At 37.4% G+C, this 17207-nt stretch overlaps 1 protein-coding gene across 2 annotated transcripts; it reads left to right on the forward strand.

The window, feature by feature from the left end:
- Nucleotides 1–77: 77 nt before the first annotated feature.
- On the forward strand, nucleotides 78–16333 carry cd2ap (CD2-associated protein). Of its 2 annotated transcripts, none has more exons than XM_061271098.1 (19): nucleotides 78–357; nucleotides 2922–3079; nucleotides 5035–5203; nucleotides 5955–6055; nucleotides 6468–6594; nucleotides 6919–7091; nucleotides 7915–8002; nucleotides 8119–8213; nucleotides 9179–9277; nucleotides 9683–9736; nucleotides 10216–10252; nucleotides 10755–10817; nucleotides 11296–11443; nucleotides 11536–11645; nucleotides 11946–12061; nucleotides 12227–12310; nucleotides 12907–13103; nucleotides 13389–13452; nucleotides 13745–16333. In XM_061271098.1, exons 1-19 carry the CDS (start codon nucleotides 354–356, stop codon nucleotides 13784–13786), a joined length of 1929 nt encoding a protein of 642 aa, XP_061127082.1. In that variant the 5' UTR covers nucleotides 78–353; the 3' UTR covers nucleotides 13787–16333. The 2 variants fall into 2 exon arrangements, with proteins under 2 accessions (XP_061127082.1, XP_061127083.1); XM_061271099.1 differs by lacking the exon at nucleotides 78–357 and adding an exon at nucleotides 3669–3805 and having other exon boundaries at nucleotides 2951–3079.
- The last annotated feature ends 874 nt before the right edge of the window (nucleotides 16334–17207 follow it).

A 17207-nucleotide genomic window follows, 5' to 3' on the forward strand; every position in this document is an offset into this window, starting at 1 on the left:
CCCTCCGGCTTTGAATCATCGCGATGTTTTGTTTTGTATTTTTTTTTTTTTTTTTTTTTTTAAGGCAGCCGGGTGCTAGCAACCCGATGGAGGCAAGTCCAAGAAAGGTGGAGACTCCTGCTCAACTTCCTGCACAATACTCTTGAAGCACCGCCAGGAGAGAAGAAGGGAGGCTTCTGCTTGGGCAAGGGCGAATGGATATCGGCTTTCTTTCCCCCCCTTAATTACTACCACATCGTAGTTGTTAACCGTTTATACGCCCATCTACCTGACTTGTAGCTCGCTAGTTAGCCGCGAGGCTGCTGAAAAGGAGACGTTTGATAATAGCAAAGGCGGTGGTGCGAAGGACAGGAATGGGTGAGTTTTCCATGATGTGGCGCTTGTGTTGTTTGCCTGTCTGTGCGTTTTTAAACGTTTCTTATGGTCACACTGTACAAAAGTAAAGCCCCATAAAGCATTCAAGTCTAATGTCCGGGGTCTTAAGTCATACTGTAAGCGTTTGACGAACGGTGGTTAAAGTAAGCAATCCACTTAGGTTAGCCTAGCCTAGGAGAATAGCAAGCTAGCAAAGTCAACGGAATAAAACGCCTACTCCTCGTCTGCATTTCTCGCAATGTTGACGTAAACAATCCCAAAAGTGTGTCTAAATCACGGACTGCACTCACAGAACGGGTTTTTATGTATGAACTTAAATAGTGTGATGTTGGCTGTCTGAGTTGAACTAACTGAACAATCAGGCAACTTAATTTAGTTGATGTTAAGATCCAGGTTTAAATTGACAGTCATAGAATGTTATTTTTTTTTTCGTTTCGGATATATTTGATATTTGTCTTACGTAGCTGAGTTGTTGTGTCCACACACCCCTTTTTTTTTTTTTTTTTTTTTTACACTAGACTGAGCAACTCTGCTTGTCAAAGTGATCTATTAAGTCGTTAGCGTAGCATTCCACTTGAAATTATATTTCACATGTCTTATGAAAGAAATAAAACGTGGAATGCTTTAAAGCACTGTTTTTGGCAATGCCAAGCTATTGTAAAAATGTATGAAGTGATTTTTGGTCATTATAAAATGAAAAATGTCCCCATCAGCTCATAAATTCAATTTTCACTAGTTGTTTTTGAGTTTCCTGTTATATCGGTCTAAATAAATGTACCTCTAGTTGTACATTGCTTTTAAAATGGAGATTAAACTGAAGAAATGAGGTTGATCTGAATAATTTAAATTATACAATGCTTTTGCTTTAAGTTCAGATTGTTGTTCTGACGTTTTATTCATTTTCATGTTCTGTCAGTTTATTACATGGATTTGCTTTACACCTAACATGGCCACTGAATATTGAAAATCTTCTGCACAGAATTATGCAACCTTCCTGCCGCATCTCTTGAGGCGGCTGTGTGACGAAGATGTGCATGTGGTTGTGTGCAGTTCTGTAACTCTGCTATGTTGCAAAACAGGTTTTAAACCTGTCATGGACAACAAAGGGTATTTTTAAGAGATTACTGCAATTCACGTGTGTTTTTATGAAAGGCTGTAAAAAATAAAGTAGCTTGGCTTGTGTTTATAAATAGCAGTACTTAAAAAAAATAGGTGCAGTACTACACAAGTGCACAGAATAAATAAAAAAATAAGATTTCCTGATGAGGGGATTTTTAAGAATTATTTTTTTGACATTCTTTAAAAACATTTCTAGTCATTTGTTGAAGATTAATTTAAAAAATGGAGATGTTTCAGCACTGCTATGTTTGTGAAATGTTTAGTATAAAAGTAAAATATAAAAAAAAAAAAAAAAAGATTTTCTTCTTAAATCCGTGGGAGACATTTTGTTGAAGTCACCCACGTCTTCAGTAGGCAATTTGTTTTTCTTTTCAAGCATGACCAAGCTTATATGTACAACCGAAACAACCCACACGTATGAAACAAAAGTGACATCAGCAACACAGAAATAAACAAATATAAAATGTGGCAAGAGGCGCTTGCGTACCAAATTTAGACTAGTTTGAAGTAGCCGCTGATTTTGTATTTTGAGGGGATCCGCTTTGTAATCGGTTTTGCAATTATTGTTCACTTCCTGTCAACGGACAAACACTTTTGAGACTTTGAACAAACAACATATATTTGAAAATGCATTTTAGGTTACGATTTTTTTTCAAAGAACATCGTTTGGTAGCTCACTCTAGTTTTTTTTCACCCCAGCTAGATTGTAGATAATGTACTTCTCATTGAGGTATGCTTTTCTTCAGTTGGCAAATGGCTGAGGGTCGTTTGAGCTGTGTTTGAACATGTCTGTGTAACTCTAGTCGTGTCTCTCTTTCTCTGTCTCTCTGAGCTGTGGTGGCTGCATACCTGTGATAAACAGTAGATACAGTTAGAAAATGAAAATATGACCATTGAATATGACTTAGGGATTTAATTCTATTTTCAATTGTGGTATAGTTGTATAAAACTAGATCAATTAGAAGTATTTCTTCAATAAATCTTTATTGAGAAGCTTAAGACAAAATTATGGTCATGGGAGAACATGAAATAGTTTTGAAAGCGTAGCTGTGCTCTCTGAACAATTGACTGTGCAATGTCAGATGTATTTAATGAGCGGGTTCAAGGAAAGAAACGTCATTGTAAGGCTTGCTAAATTTACACCATGGGGTTTGTGAAATGTACGTTTCCTGACAGACTGTATAATGTATGAAAACCAAACTGTGAGGCGCCTTGCAGACTTCCGGCTTTCACATAGTAAAGACCAAACAGAAAAAAATGAATGAAATAATAGATGATTTGACTCATTTAATACTTCAAGTGTTTATTTTTCATTTATTTACTTTCTATTTCATATTGTCTGCGTTTTATTATTGTGTCAGGCCCCTTCCAGCATTCTTACCTCTCTTCTTTTGTTTTCCTCTCTACGACCGTGGTGTCCGGAGCAGAGGTTGTAGTGGAGTATGACTACGAAGCACTCCATGAGGATGAGCTGACCTTGCGAAAGGGGGACTTGATCAAGAACGTATGCCGCATAGAAGAGGATGGCTGGATGGAGGGAGAACTCAACGGGAAAAGAGGACTCTTTCCTGACAACTTTGTGAAGGTAAAAAACAAATGCCAGATTGGATATTGCAAAAAACAAAAATCTATACAGATGAGCGACAAAGAATCACGTTTTAACCTCTATCAAAACAGCAAGCAGTAAAGGCCTGGAAAAACATTTCAAATGGAACAGTCAATACCCCTAAATGAAATGGCTGCAGGCTATTTTCTCCCCAAAAAGATGAACTACTGAACTGCACTCGATACACTTCCTGTGAACACTACTATATAGATCTGGTTTGTTTGATTTGTTTAGTTTATTTCAGTTAAGCTAATTGCTCCAAGTCTGCTTTAGTTTGCCCTATATTGTCCTCAGTGTTGCCTTGCCACGGACAGGGTGTATTTAGTTCAAAGATCAAGTTGTCAGCAATCCTTACCTGCACACTTCTAATGTAGGCAGGGGCATTTTATGACTTTATGATCATCTGACGTCAAGATTTTCCCGTCAGTGCCCAATGACTACGTCTGTCGCCGTCCAGGGAATGTTCATTCCCAGCCGTGTGTCTGCTGCTTTTCTCCAATCTGTAAATCCTTGATAGTGAAACAGGTAATCTGCTAAGAAGACTGGATCTGTCACTGCGTTTGGATAGATAATCCGCTAAGAAGCAGTACGGCCCGGTTCTTGAACTTTTGTGAGGCTACCGCCATCTGAGAGGTTGTTCTTCAATACTTGCGCCTTTTTGGGTTGGTTACTGCTGAACCACAAAAGGGGACATGAGATGAAATGGTAAGAGATTACAGTTTTCTCAACCAGTTTGAGTTCATATGCATCTTCTCAAAGTATTCTCAGGTAACGTGACCACGGTTCTCGGGCCGAGATCATGATTCATGTCACCGTGAGAACAGCTGTACTACAGTACATTACATCTAAAGAGGCCATAAACTGTTTAAGTCAGATGTGGCAATTATTTACGCACACACGTAAAGTCCAAGCAACACTTTGACTGTGTGTATGTATATATGTACAGCTGCACAGTTGGAAAGCACACGCATGCACAAGCAAACTTAACTTCCTATTTAATGGAAGTGCAAAGTCAGCATGAACCAGGAAGCGGATGGTAAGCCCAGTCATTGTTCGGCTAAATAGAATGTTCCTGCACTGACACTGCGGTTGACGCAGCTTCAATTTGAAAAGGAATTGATCTGACCCGTACGGTTCACAAGGAGTAACAGTCCGGAAATGTAACGTGTGTCTACAGTACATATTTTTCATTGCTGCTAACTTAACTATTGTTTTTTTTCCCCTTCCTAAAGCATGTCTTATATAATGTTGAACAAACTGATTTTTTTTTTTTTTTACACATTCATATTCCAAATATATTAATATATATTAAATATTCTGCATATATGGCCATTTGATTCAGCAGTTCAGAGAATGGATGATGAATAGATTTGGTTATTAAATTGACAGAATTTGAAATACAGCTGGGCATGAGAAAAGCGTTGAAATCAATTATCATCAATGTCTGATGTCACAGACATTCTTTAGAGTGATTGCAATCACAAAAGCATTTTAGCAAAGATTATTTGTGTCTGTTCTGACTGTTCAACAAGCTGGACGTGAGGCAAATTGTTTCTTTGTCTTTGTTAAGTGCTTTGTTAGAGCTGTAGCTTTTGTGAAATCCATTCATCCGTTTTTTGTGTGCTATATTAATAAAGTTGTGTTATATAGTATTGTCTCAGACTTAGACAAGAATTTTTTTTTTGTGGTAGAGTGATTTCAAAACTGGTTTTGTTTTACCTTCAAGCAAAAGTCTCATTTACTTTGAGAAACAGAAACACACTGAAGTTAATACTTCCGTGAATTCATATAATTTATAGTTTTCCCCGAAACAGACGACATGAAATTCCAAATGCAATACTTATCGTATTTGTGTTCTATCCAGTCCAACCCGGCGGCGCCTGGAAAGCGGACTTTAAACCGATGGTGATGTTCTATGCATTCTGTTTTCAAAGGAACTAAAACAGGAGGCCAAGGAAGTGAGACCCGAATCCAAAGGGCAAGCTGCTCAGCCTCTGAAGAGAGAGAAGTCTGTAGGAAATGTTGCCAACTTGGTTCAGAGGATGAGTACCATCGGGATTCCAACTGGGGGTTTCCAGCCACGACCATCATCTACCACAAAGAGTAAGAAATGGCTGCAAAATGATTCAGCATTTTTTTTTTTACATTTTTGTTGCAGATGTAATGTTAGATAATAATAATTAAAAAAAAAATCAAAAAATCGACAACTGACTTTACTTTCTGTGAACCTGGATGTTTTTTTTCAGGATTTGTACAGCCATGAAAAACTCATGGTTTAAAAGTTAAGGAAATTTAAAAAGCAGGGGATTAACTATTTAACGGTGCTTTCATTTTATGGTGTGAAAAATATACGTTTCTCAACATATTATTTATTATATATTAGCAAAAATACAATCGTAATCATTTAGTCCAAAAATCATTTTTGATTAACAAAAAAACAATAATAATAGATCAGGTTGGTACAGGTTTCACGCGCCCATGTTGTACTACTTATAAAACGGTGGCAGTTAACACATTCACTGCAATTGACAGCAAGAGATGCCAATTACGGTAAGCAGTGATTAAACTCAGCACCAACTTAATATAAATATAAATAGTAGATATATAATATAATAGTGTCCTTGCTGCTGCGCGCTCCCGCTGAAACATCCCACATGTAACAGTTCCCGTCTCCATTTTCTTAATCTTGCTTTTACTTCCTACATTTGACATGTTTACACTGCTTACATTCTCATACCGCCTCGGCTTTTTTTAATCCTAGAGGCCCTTGCACGTACGAACATGTAAAAAAGCAAACAGGTGAAGTTACGCAGCCGGTTTGTTTACTACCTCCCTGCCTATCGTCTTTTCACAGAGCTGAAGAAGAGACAGTGCAAAGTCTTGTTTGACTATCAGCCGCAGAACGAAGATGAACTGGAGTTAAAAATTGGAGATATTTTAGACGTCACCGAAGAGGTATTTTCAACATTTGATCTAGTTTCTAAGATGCAAGCCTGGCATATCAAATTGACTTTTTTTTCCGTCCGCTTTGTACGATAAGGCGGAAAGATAGAAAAAGAAAGGTGAATTCTTGTTTTGTTTGATTTACGGTTGAATGATTTAAACTGTTTGTCATGTATCAGGTTATATAACCTTGTAATGCGAAAATGCAGAGTGCACGACAGTGAGGAAACGGGGTGTTGGCATAAAATTTGTGTGGCATGTTTCCACTTACTGCAAAACAGGTTTGTTACACTTTGCAATTTCACGAATATGGAAGATTTTATAACCTTTAAATGTATGCAAAGTAAGAAACAAATTCTATAGTCGGGGAAAGGTAGCCAGCTTTTGTCATCAGTCATTTTAATTTGGTTATTCATGTGCCCAGGTTGAAGAGGGTTGGTGGAGCGGCGTCATCAACGGCAAGTCAGGACTCTTCCCTTCCAACTTTGTCAAAGAATTGGATGTTGCGAAAGAAGACGGAGAATCAAATGATACGACACCAGAGGAGGCTGGTAAGAATCAGAGCGCAAATGAAAAGACAAATGTAGGCGGTCATGGCGCACTACATTTAAAAAAAAAAGATGGAGCTGCTGTGGCCACAGGGAACACAAATGTAAAGTGAGTTTATTTAGTGGGATGTCAGTTGGGACGCAAGAATGGAGGCTGCATGTGAGTAAGACCTACACTAGATGGTGCTGTAAATATATATATATATATATTTCTTTGCTGCCTCATGTCAGGTGACTTGGAGTCCAGAGTATATTTGCCTCCAACCTGTAATATAATGAAGGCAAAATTTATATCTGGACTACTGACCTTTTGTATCTTCTCCACAGATGGTGTAGAAAACACCGTGACACCATCATCGCCAACACCTTCTTCAGGCAATGGAGCTATTGTCCAGCCCAAAAAAATCCAACGTATTGGTTTTGGCGATATTTTCAAAGAAGGGTCAGTGAAATCAAAGGTCCGAATCCCTAATTTGGAGCCGGAAGAAAAAAAGGAAAATGTAAGTTTGATTACATTCCTTAATGTTTTTTGTTTGTTTGTTCTTTTGTATGGGACTCCCACAATGAAGTTTAAAAAAAAAAAAGGCAGAACAATTCTATGAGGCCACGCTTTTTGTAAAGTGACGCCATGGTACCGTGAATGATGTATGACCTTCAGAATTGCTAAAAACTTGGAAAACAACCACAGTGGTAAATAATTATTGTAACTAGTGATTGATAGGGATTTTTTCAGGTACATAAAGATTCTGCTATTAGGCACGAATAGAACATTGTTTATTGATTTAATGGGATGATACATTAAAAAAATGATATACTAGGGATAAAATAACGTTTTAAAATTCTCCCTTTCTCTATCTCTCCTCTCTCCCTTCTTTTTTCTTCTCAACAGCCATTGCAATATCTTTCAACCACTAACTCAGCTTCTATAGTTCTGTGCTACTCACACACGCTCCCAACCCCAATAGCACATAGCGTTTAATATCTCCATTTGGCATTGAATAATTCCCATACAGTATTGCTGTATACTTCTCATCTGGCTTTTCACTCATTGTAGTCGGTAATATCGGCAGTTGCAATTGAAGGTTTCCTTTCGTGGTGCACAAAAAGAAACTTCAAATCAGTTCTCAGCTTTGTCTGTGCATTAATTCATTCATCTATTTTCTTTAACGCTTAACATCCCAAAGAAATTAAAATGATACCTTAACAAAAACAACTGTATTGTACTCCGATGAAAACTTTTTTCAAATTCCTTTAATTCCTTCCTTGTCCATTGATGTCCTATAAATCATTTCCATCTTTCATGTTTTGTTTGCTCCATTTCAGCCAATCCCTTCATTACCATCAGTCGCAAAGCCCGCCTTTCCCAACGTGATCGAAATGCATAAGGGCGAAGGAGATAGCAACTCTAAAGGTAAAATACATCCCTGAGGTTTTTTTGTTTTTTTTACCTGTTCTTTTGTATTCTGTTCTTATACCTGTTTTTTCCTTTTGTCCCTTCTGAATATCCTTCAATCTCTGTATTCAAAGCGAAAGAGTTCTGTAAGGTCATCTTCGCTTTTGAGGCCACAAATGAGGATGAACTGACTTTGCACGAGGATGACATCATCTCTATCATAAGCAAGGTAAGCTGTAGCTCAATGTCGGATTGCAGTAGCATACAAATGGCTTCATACAGTTGGAATTCCAATATTAGTTTGGTCTGATGTCTCTGCATGCTCACAAAACCAAAAAGATTAATGAAAGCAAACAGTGCATATCTGCGGTTCCCACACATACTAGAACTATATAATTAACATTTTGGCATGAATCATAAGAGTGACTTAATGACAAAATAAGCTTTCGGTTTGATAAGAGGTGCGCGTACGCGAACGTCATTGCATCGAGACAACAATTGATTTTGTGTCTGAATTACTCCTGTTTATTTGCACACTATGTTCTGCTTTGTTTCAAGTGTTATTAAATTCATTTAAATAAGTCCCGCTGGAGCTTATCACTGTTAGTTTATGAAGTATTATATGTACATGAAAGGATTTTTCTAAGTTTAATCTTTCATTTTTAATTGGCTTTGTTTTGTATTTTTTGTTTTTTTTGACAGGTATCGGGATATCTATTTAATTAGCGCACACTAGGAGGCTTTCATTATCACATTGGAATGACTTACCTCAAACCTTCGTTTTTAATTAGATTTAATTGATTTGAATCCTTCAATTTGAAATGTAATAATTGCATTGCAAATTGAGTAAAGAAAAGTTCCAAGCAATGTTTTTAAATTCAAATTTAACCAAATATTTTTCGTGGGTTCATTTCAGCTAATGAGATCATTTCAATAACCATTTTACTATATAATCTGAAGGGACAATAGTCACTAAATTTTCAGGTGACTTTTTAAGTTATTGGAATTGGCATTGCCCGGGGGTCAACCATACAATTCAGTCAACAAAAGCATTTCCGAAACCTGAATCATAGATTGAAGAAATGAACCAGGAAATGCCAACATCTGGTTTCCCAGCGCCTGCAGATTTCTGTCCTATCCCGACTGATGTGAGTTTTTGACATTTCCATCCCCTCGCTTGGTGGTTTGTGACAGGACACAGGAGAGCCCGGGTGGTGGCGAGGAGAGGTTGGTGGCAAAGGTGGTGTCTTTCCTGACAACTTTGTAACCATGCTGTCTGACACAGAAAAAGAGGTAAGGTTAGTTTAATGAAAATAGTTTCCCACTAAAAATGTGAAAGTCCTTTTTAACTGTTTTAGCAATACATAGCATGATTTTGTTAAACTGGAACTGCAGATATAACCAAAATGGACTACGATATATGTAATAATTGAAAAAAATAGGTATAGCCTCACAATCTAATAATGTCTAATTCAAACCGATGATATTGATCGGTTTTGACAATTCATAAATTCGTTCCTGTATCCACGTATACATCTGTATTACTTTTTTGCGTGTTATAACTTTTTACAGTATAGAATCTGAGTCTTTAAAAATTCTTTTTTTTTTTTTCTGCTTTATTGTGTATATTGTTCAAGCCATTACTTATGGAAGGATTTAATCTACCACAGCCAAAACATGTCTGCTGTTGTTTTTCAGGCTTTTCTATCTCGAGGGTCGCGCAAGTCCTCACTCAAGCAAGATTCTGAAGAGGTAGGAGGATACCAGCCACGTCCTTCACAAAAATTGCTTGGTGAAAGAATGATTATGGAGACATTGTGGCGTTAACAAATTTGTAAAATAATTGTTATTCCAAAAAGAAAAATCTTCAGTAAGAGCGGTAATCATAATAGTATGAATGAATATCATGAAAGTGTGATTGTGAGTTGTGTGTGATACAGTAAAATCCCCAGCTAGTGCCATTATGGAGAAAAGGACTTTAGTATTTGTTTGTAGTAACAATCTTTGTAGCAGTTAAACCCAAGCCACATGCAGCCCATTCCAATTAAAGCATCTTATGAGAATATCTTTATTCAGACCAAATTGAATCGAGTGGTCCTGCTGACTGTACGTCACTGTGTGATGGTATTTCTCTATTTAAGATAAGAATCTCTGTCTCTTATTGAGTACCAGTAAACTACTTGCTCTGGCCTACTTTTCACAGTTTTTATATTTTTTGAATATTATTTCAGAAACCAAAGAAGCCACCTCCACCGTCAAAACACATAGGTGAGAACCTCCGACTCCTTAAATGTTATTGGTTTTTGTTTTTATAAAGAGCTTACGGTTGGTATTTGTTGCGTGTTGCCAACATGTGTTTCCAGTTTTCAGGGTTAGGGCTAATGTGTTAATTAGCCATATGTTGCACTGTTCAAACGTCAGCACTCTCCAATATCTCCTCCCACTCTACAAGACTGAGAGATTTGTTGATCAGGCGTCGAGGAAAAATCCGATATATACCCCCCCCCCATTAAAATCCAATTTCTAATGAAACAAAAAAAATGACTATTTGAAGATATTTTGCTTTTTTTTCCCTCCACCTTTCGGGCTTTGCTTTCATTATCATGATTTTTTTTTTTTTTTCCCAGCACGGTTTTCCTCAATATTTACTTCCATAGCAATAGTTGATTAAAAAGAAAAAAATATAAATACATTACATACATTACAATTCCGTTTGTGATTTATTATTTACTTTAAAAAAATAAATAAATATTTTTTCACGCTTTAACAGCTCTCAAACCAGAGGTTCCCAGCGCTGACAAGAAGCCTCATGCCATCAGGCCAGAGGACAAAGGTACAAATTCCTTCATTCTCATTTTATGTATTAACTCGAGGGGTGGCGAGTTGGCAGGCAATCAGTGGGATAGTTTGCTGTAATCGTTTCTGGAAACCCAATTGCTATAATGGAGCGTAACTATGGAAATAATCAATGGTGACTTACCCACGTGTGCCTATCTTTAGCGGTGAACGCTGGATGTTAGTCTTTGTTTAATTAGGTGTGGCTGAAAATAATGATAACCTCAAACACTTGTGCAACAAGCTATTACGGTAAGGGTAATGGATTCATGTCGGGCCACAAAATGCTTGATTGACGCGGTTTATATTTACAATCAAATAATTTCATCAACCGTTATGGGTTTTGCTCGCATGATACCATCTCGACTGGTTGTTTCAGAATTCATTAGGCTGTTTTGGTATTTTACTTGCTCACATCCTTTCAGTGAGTTTCTCCACGATTAAGTACATCTCCAAATCTCTTGGCTCCATTTCAGTTGACAGGGTGATCCCAGAGCCAAAACCATCCAAGCCTGCCGCACCACTCCCACCCAAAAAGCCTGTCCCGCCTCCAGGCAAAGGCAGGCAAGGAAACCTCCCACTAAAGCGGTCAGACAAGCCTCTGACTCCATCACCAAATTTGAAGTATGTGTTTCTTCTGTTCTCCCAGGATCTGTGATATTATGATGTCTTGAGCCACTTCTAGCCTTCTGTATAATTATTTCTTTTCCTACCAGGCACAATGGGGAAATCCCTACATCTCGTCCAAAGCCTGACTTGGATTTATTGCTTCCCCCAAAACCCAAAACGCCCTCAGCGGACACAGGGGAGAAAAACTTCGAATCACGTATGAATTATTTAATTTTTCCCTCTCCAACAACTGGTTGCTTTTTCCTAATTTTTGCCTGCAGAGAGGCTTGAGATCACTAATCTCCAGACTCCACACTCAAGGCTTTACAGATGTACTGCTGCTTCTGAGTCTGTTCACCAAATTACATATACTTGTCAGCAGGCCAGCAACAAATTGTTTATTTTTGCGCCCTTAGTGGCTTCGGCAGCCTGCTGATGTGCAATCTTTCAAGGATGCAACAATAAAAAAAAAAGTGTTTTTCTCTGATCTTATTGACAAGTCTTTCTTTCTCAACAGCGCTAATTAGTTTTGACGAGGTTTCATCCAACTCAGAAAAGCTGTCTCATCCCACTGCTAACAGACCAAAGATTATCGGCCGGAGGTTGCCCGCCCAATTTGCTGGAGGACTATCGGTGAGCACCAACTAATTCTTGTTTTAATTTTAGTTTGCATTCATATTTGGCAAAATTAATCATGTTTGAAAAAATATCACGTTTTAAAATGCATACAATATATTGCTACTATTATTCTTATTAAACAATGATATTATTATATAATTAAACAAAACTTTCTTGCAGCCCAACAAGGAAATTAACCTGGACAAAGCTTTCAAGTTAGATGAGGAGGATGGTGCCAAAATAAAGCTTCTAGAACCCAGAAAGGTAATTTGGATTCCTTTTGAAACGACTTTTTATCATGGTCAACTTTTGATAACCATCAGAGGCCTGACTAAGTGTTTTTAAAATTAACTGACACAAATGCTCTCTTGAATCAGTTAAATATAATCAGGTTTTGGACCTGTCAATAAAAACAAGATAAATCAGTGCATTTTTACAAGCAATGCTTAGGGAAACAGCATAAAGTGTTGCTGTGCTCCATGTTTGTGGATCACACCCACAAAAAAAAAAATAATCATATCAAGTTAGTTGAAGCGTGTATGGTTGTGTGACAAGATAATAGCTTGCCGGTCATACACATGCGAGGAAGTCGATCCCATGTCGCATTAGCATTTCGCTTTATTGTGCTACCAATCACTGCAAGTGAAAGCTTTTGTTCACCCTGAAGATTTTCACAATGGGTTGTTGTCTGGCCGTATTAAGTAATAAATTCATCAGATTTATTCTTCATTCATTTTCCTTGCTGAAACTCTGGTTAAATGGTAGTATTCCTAAATATTCCCGTTACTGATTTTATACAGTAGTACATATTTTTTGTCTCTCACGCTCTATTCCTTTCTCTCCCTTGAACTCCCATTCAGCCTAATACACACAACTCGTCCCCTTTGCCGCCATTCCATAAACCCAGTGTGGAGGCCAAACCCAACCCAGCATCCACAAACTTAAGCTCAGACAACAGTTTTCTGGGCAGAGAAGATCCCAAATCCCAGATGGAAGAGCTTAGAAGTCAGATGAAGGATCTTCTGCTATCAGTGGAGCTGTTCAAGGCCCAGCAAATGTAATTATTACATAGAATAAGAACACATATTGTCTAATCTTGCGGAAATCAAAGACTACTAACGGTTGAAAAAACAAAGAGCTATTTAAACCATAGCTCCAAACACATTTTGTATTTATTAGCCTATATAGTTCTGCCTGCGTTCCAATGAATGGTCAATCTAAATTCGCAATTTGTTACACGAGTTACATGTATGTGAAAAAATGAGGTTGAAAATGTCCCTATTAAATTCCCAAACTCCATGTTTTGACTCATTTGCTAATTAACACTTGTGCATACTTCTAGGAAAGAAATAACAGAGCTTCGTGGAGAACTGGATGAGGAAAGGAAAAAGCGTGTAGCCCTGCAGGTAGTATTGATCTCCATAAAAACACATGCTGGGTTGTCTACATTTATTATGCCAAATATTGATGGATTCACTAATAGGCAAAAATGACATATATCACCTTGGATGATCATGATTAAACATGTATATCACTACTGTCCTTTGCGATACATTATATATCACCATTATAATTAGCATATCATGTTTCTTCCGTTAAGTCTATTCACAGCAAGATTTCTCCGAGCCACAGCGGGGGGCTAGAGAAAAATTAGTCTTAACCTTGTTTCTGAGTATTTTACATTCTGTGTCCTGTCAGATGGAGCTAAATAAGCTAAAGATGGCGATCCACTCAACGTGAAGCTGAGCTGAAGGTCCAGTTGCTAGCCTAATGACCAACTAGAGAGATGGTTTTGGGGTGGACGTCTGCAGGAGGCGGAAGACAACAGACAGCTGAATGGGCAGAAAGAGGGTGCAATTATTTCTATTACATCTACAAATTCAACTCCCCATATTTGTAAGATTTAATTTTTTTGCACATATATTTTGTTTTGTTTTCAAGCTAAATGTAATTAAATTACAGATGTGTATATAACTATTTTTTTGCCAACACAAAAAAAAAAAAAAAACCCGAGGCCTTACTTCAAACTACTGTGCATGTCTTCATCTCGCATGTCTTCTGTTCCCTCCTGCCCTTGACAGAGGGTCTCAGTACTACTGACTATATACAAAGCAGGGGATCTTTGTTTCTACACCTAATTTTCCACACGCTTATGTTTTAAGCGCAACGTTTTAAACCTTTCCTTTTAATTTCACTTTCTAACAAATCATTTCCCTTTCCTTTCGTCTTGGGGTTGTAGCTGAAATCCAATCATTCCTTGCAGTGTTCCAGAGGAAGCTCCCTCTCTTCTGTATTTGTTCTCCTTTTTTTTTTGTATGCATTTTCCAGCATTCCTATCCAGGGAAACACTACTGTGCCTGTAATATACTTGTAATAGGTGTTGTTATGGAAGCTTAACATTTACCACGACGGTGTCTGAAAAAAATTAGCATCTCGATATTGCGTGTCTATATTTTTTAAACTCTGCTGACATACTTTTGAGGGCCTCTCCTATAGTTGTTATCTTTAACATGAGACTGGGAATGTTGTCTAAAATTTAGCAGCAGCCTACATGAAAAACTAAATAGGAAAGTAAGGAACAGTTTATTGTCTCCTTCCGTTTCCAAAAGTTTTTCTGGTTAGTGCCTAAGGATGTTTATACAAAAATTGACCATTTCTGCAGCTTGCTTACTTGTTCTACTCGGGCCACCATCCCATCAAATTCCAGGTGGTCCATTCTACCTCTTCCTCTTATCTGTTCTATCTTTGTGTGTCAAACTGAACAAAATAAGTTGTTTTTGTGATTATAGTGCAAAGCCTGTTCATTGCCCATCAATTGTCCTTGTTTTTTTATGCAGGAGCTATTTAGGGCCACAGTGAAAAACATGAGGGGGAGAAAAAGTCCAATTTTCATGAGATTGAAGTTAATTTTAAAAGACCAAATTGAAAACGGCAATCTAGACCTTGCCTGAAATAAGTATTAAAAGGAAATATTTTTCCAAAACCCTCGCGGTTAGATGCTTTTTGGTCTGTAGTTTTAAATTGTGGTGTAACAAAACAACAGTTTAAAATTGAACTAAAGTTGAATTTGAATATATCCATAACAGCCACACAGGGTATACCTTCATGATCGTAATATTGCATTCCATTTATGTCTTACCTCCCAACCCACCAATGTGACTATCTTCATGAGGTGAGATTTTTTTTTTTTCTTGAGTGTATATATATTTTTGTTTTCAGGGTGGCCGTAATACTAATTCGTATTTTGGGTCAGGTCTTGTTCCAAGTAGTTTAGGAAAAGTGGCAAACTAGCAATAACAAGAAACAAAAATACGGTATTACATTTGCTGTAGGAAATTGTAATCCCCCTTGAATCTACATTTTCTGACTGTTGTACTGTTTCGTTGAAGGCAATCGTTCATAACTCGAGAATTTAAATCATAAGCAGGTAGTTTGCTCTGGGCACCACCAGTTTAAATGGCTAAGAATTATTTCGTTCATATGCATAGCATACTGACATACCGACAACCCCCCCCCCCCCCCATGCTACAAAATAATCTTTGTACAATTCTCCAAATTTTAATCCCAAACTTCTTCCCCCACTGCATGTCAAAAACTATTTGAGTTGTTATTGAGGTGGTTGTCAACGTGACCTCATAAGTATTGAACATTTTCCTACAGCAGTTGCTGAACATGTTAGCAAGCTGCCTGTTAGCAATGTTAGCATCAAGCTACATGCTAATGATGCTGAGAACCAATTTAAGAGGCAATCATCCCACACCTCTCTCAAAAAACTTTCTTTGGCCTTCTATTCTGATTATTGTCATTGCTGTGATTACTATTTTTTTATTATTATAAATCCCACCAGTGTCTTAAAGGAGTTACTTCCCAATCAAGCTTCTGTGTTTGTGTTGCTGATCAACTTGCACACTTAAAAGGGCGTTTAATGGTATTCAAGTTTGTTTTCTGTTTTCATGTGAATGCTTTGACAAAGATGTCAGTGTGTTCGACTTTTGTCTATGTGCCTGACATGTTATACAATCTCTCCCTATAGCCTTTCGAGGACGCGGCTGCTCTATTTGATAATCACATTGTGGGAAAAGAGGGATCAGGGATAGCTGTTGATGTAATATATGATCTGCGCTTTACTTTTATATACTGTACATTCCGGAGATTGACACCAAGAAACGATGAAATCTGCACATTTACAAGCTTAATTTTGAAATAATTTTGTTTACATACATGAGCTGTATCCTTGCATGAGCTGAGATTCTTTCAAAAAAATAAATATCTTTATTTACTGTCTAAGTGACATGTCTTCTGTATTTATACTCATCATGAAACCTCCCTGCCAAATTTCCATTCGCAGACGCAAGGCCCTGTGAGACTTGTTTCATGCTCGTCTTGTTCCTGGAAGATATTTTCAGAGGGGAGAGGTTGTTTCTGAGGAAATGCAGATAAGTACGAACAAAGTTTGTTTAGCCTTGTGTTTGTGTGGTAGAAAAAGGTATACAGTGATCCCTCGCTACTTCGCGTTTCGTTTATCGCGGCTTCACGACATCGCAGATTTTTTTTCCAAATTGAAAAAAACATTTTAACCCGTTCAGTCGAAAGAAAACTTCTAAATTGAGGAAACACGTGTGTATATGACCTACTCCTCCAAAAAAATGATCAATATTGATTGATTGATTGTTATTGTTGTGTAGAATATTTGAATTTGCAACTTATGCGTATTCAAGCCATAAAAAATATACCACTCGCTAATGAGGAGGGCCAGTATAGCCATGCCATCTTTTAAAAATGAAAATAAATAAATTGTAGGACCTTGAATTTGTTTCAGCCTGATTATAATTTCATGCAAAAGTTTCTTTTAATTACATCATCAAAAATACACGAATGCAACACATCCAATTTATATTTTAGTATCTCCCCATTACACAGGTTGTAAAAATGCAGTTGTTCTTATTAATTTATTGGTGAGTCGTAAAAGCAACAACATTCTTCCATTACTCTGTGATAAATATAACCAGCATTCCAATCTCAGCGCGTCAGAGGTTGTTGTCTTTCACAACGGAAATTGTCTCTCTGACTTATTTGGATTAAATCCAACGGCAACTACTTTTGTCAAATGATTTTTTTATTTCTACTTATCTAAATGGTCGAGCTCAGGCTTCCTTTGCAC

The sequence above is a fragment of the Syngnathus typhle genome, linkage group LG22, assembly GCF_033458585.1.
Source record: "Syngnathus typhle isolate RoL2023-S1 ecotype Sweden linkage group LG22, RoL_Styp_1.0, whole genome shotgun sequence".
Classification (NCBI taxonomy): domain Eukaryota; kingdom Metazoa; phylum Chordata; class Actinopteri; order Syngnathiformes; family Syngnathidae; genus Syngnathus; species Syngnathus typhle.

Excerpts from the sequence above, each read along its gene's own strand:
- cd2ap (XM_061271098.1), top strand. Across the intron at positions 10,818-11,295 it reads CATCAGGCCAGAGGACAAAG|TTGACAGGGTGATCCCAGAG; the intron begins GTACAAATTCCT and ends GCTCCATTTCAG. Across the intron at positions 13,453-13,744 it reads AAAAGCGTGTAGCCCTGCAG|ATGGAGCTAAATAAGCTAAA; the intron begins GTAGTATTGATC and ends GTGTCCTGTCAG.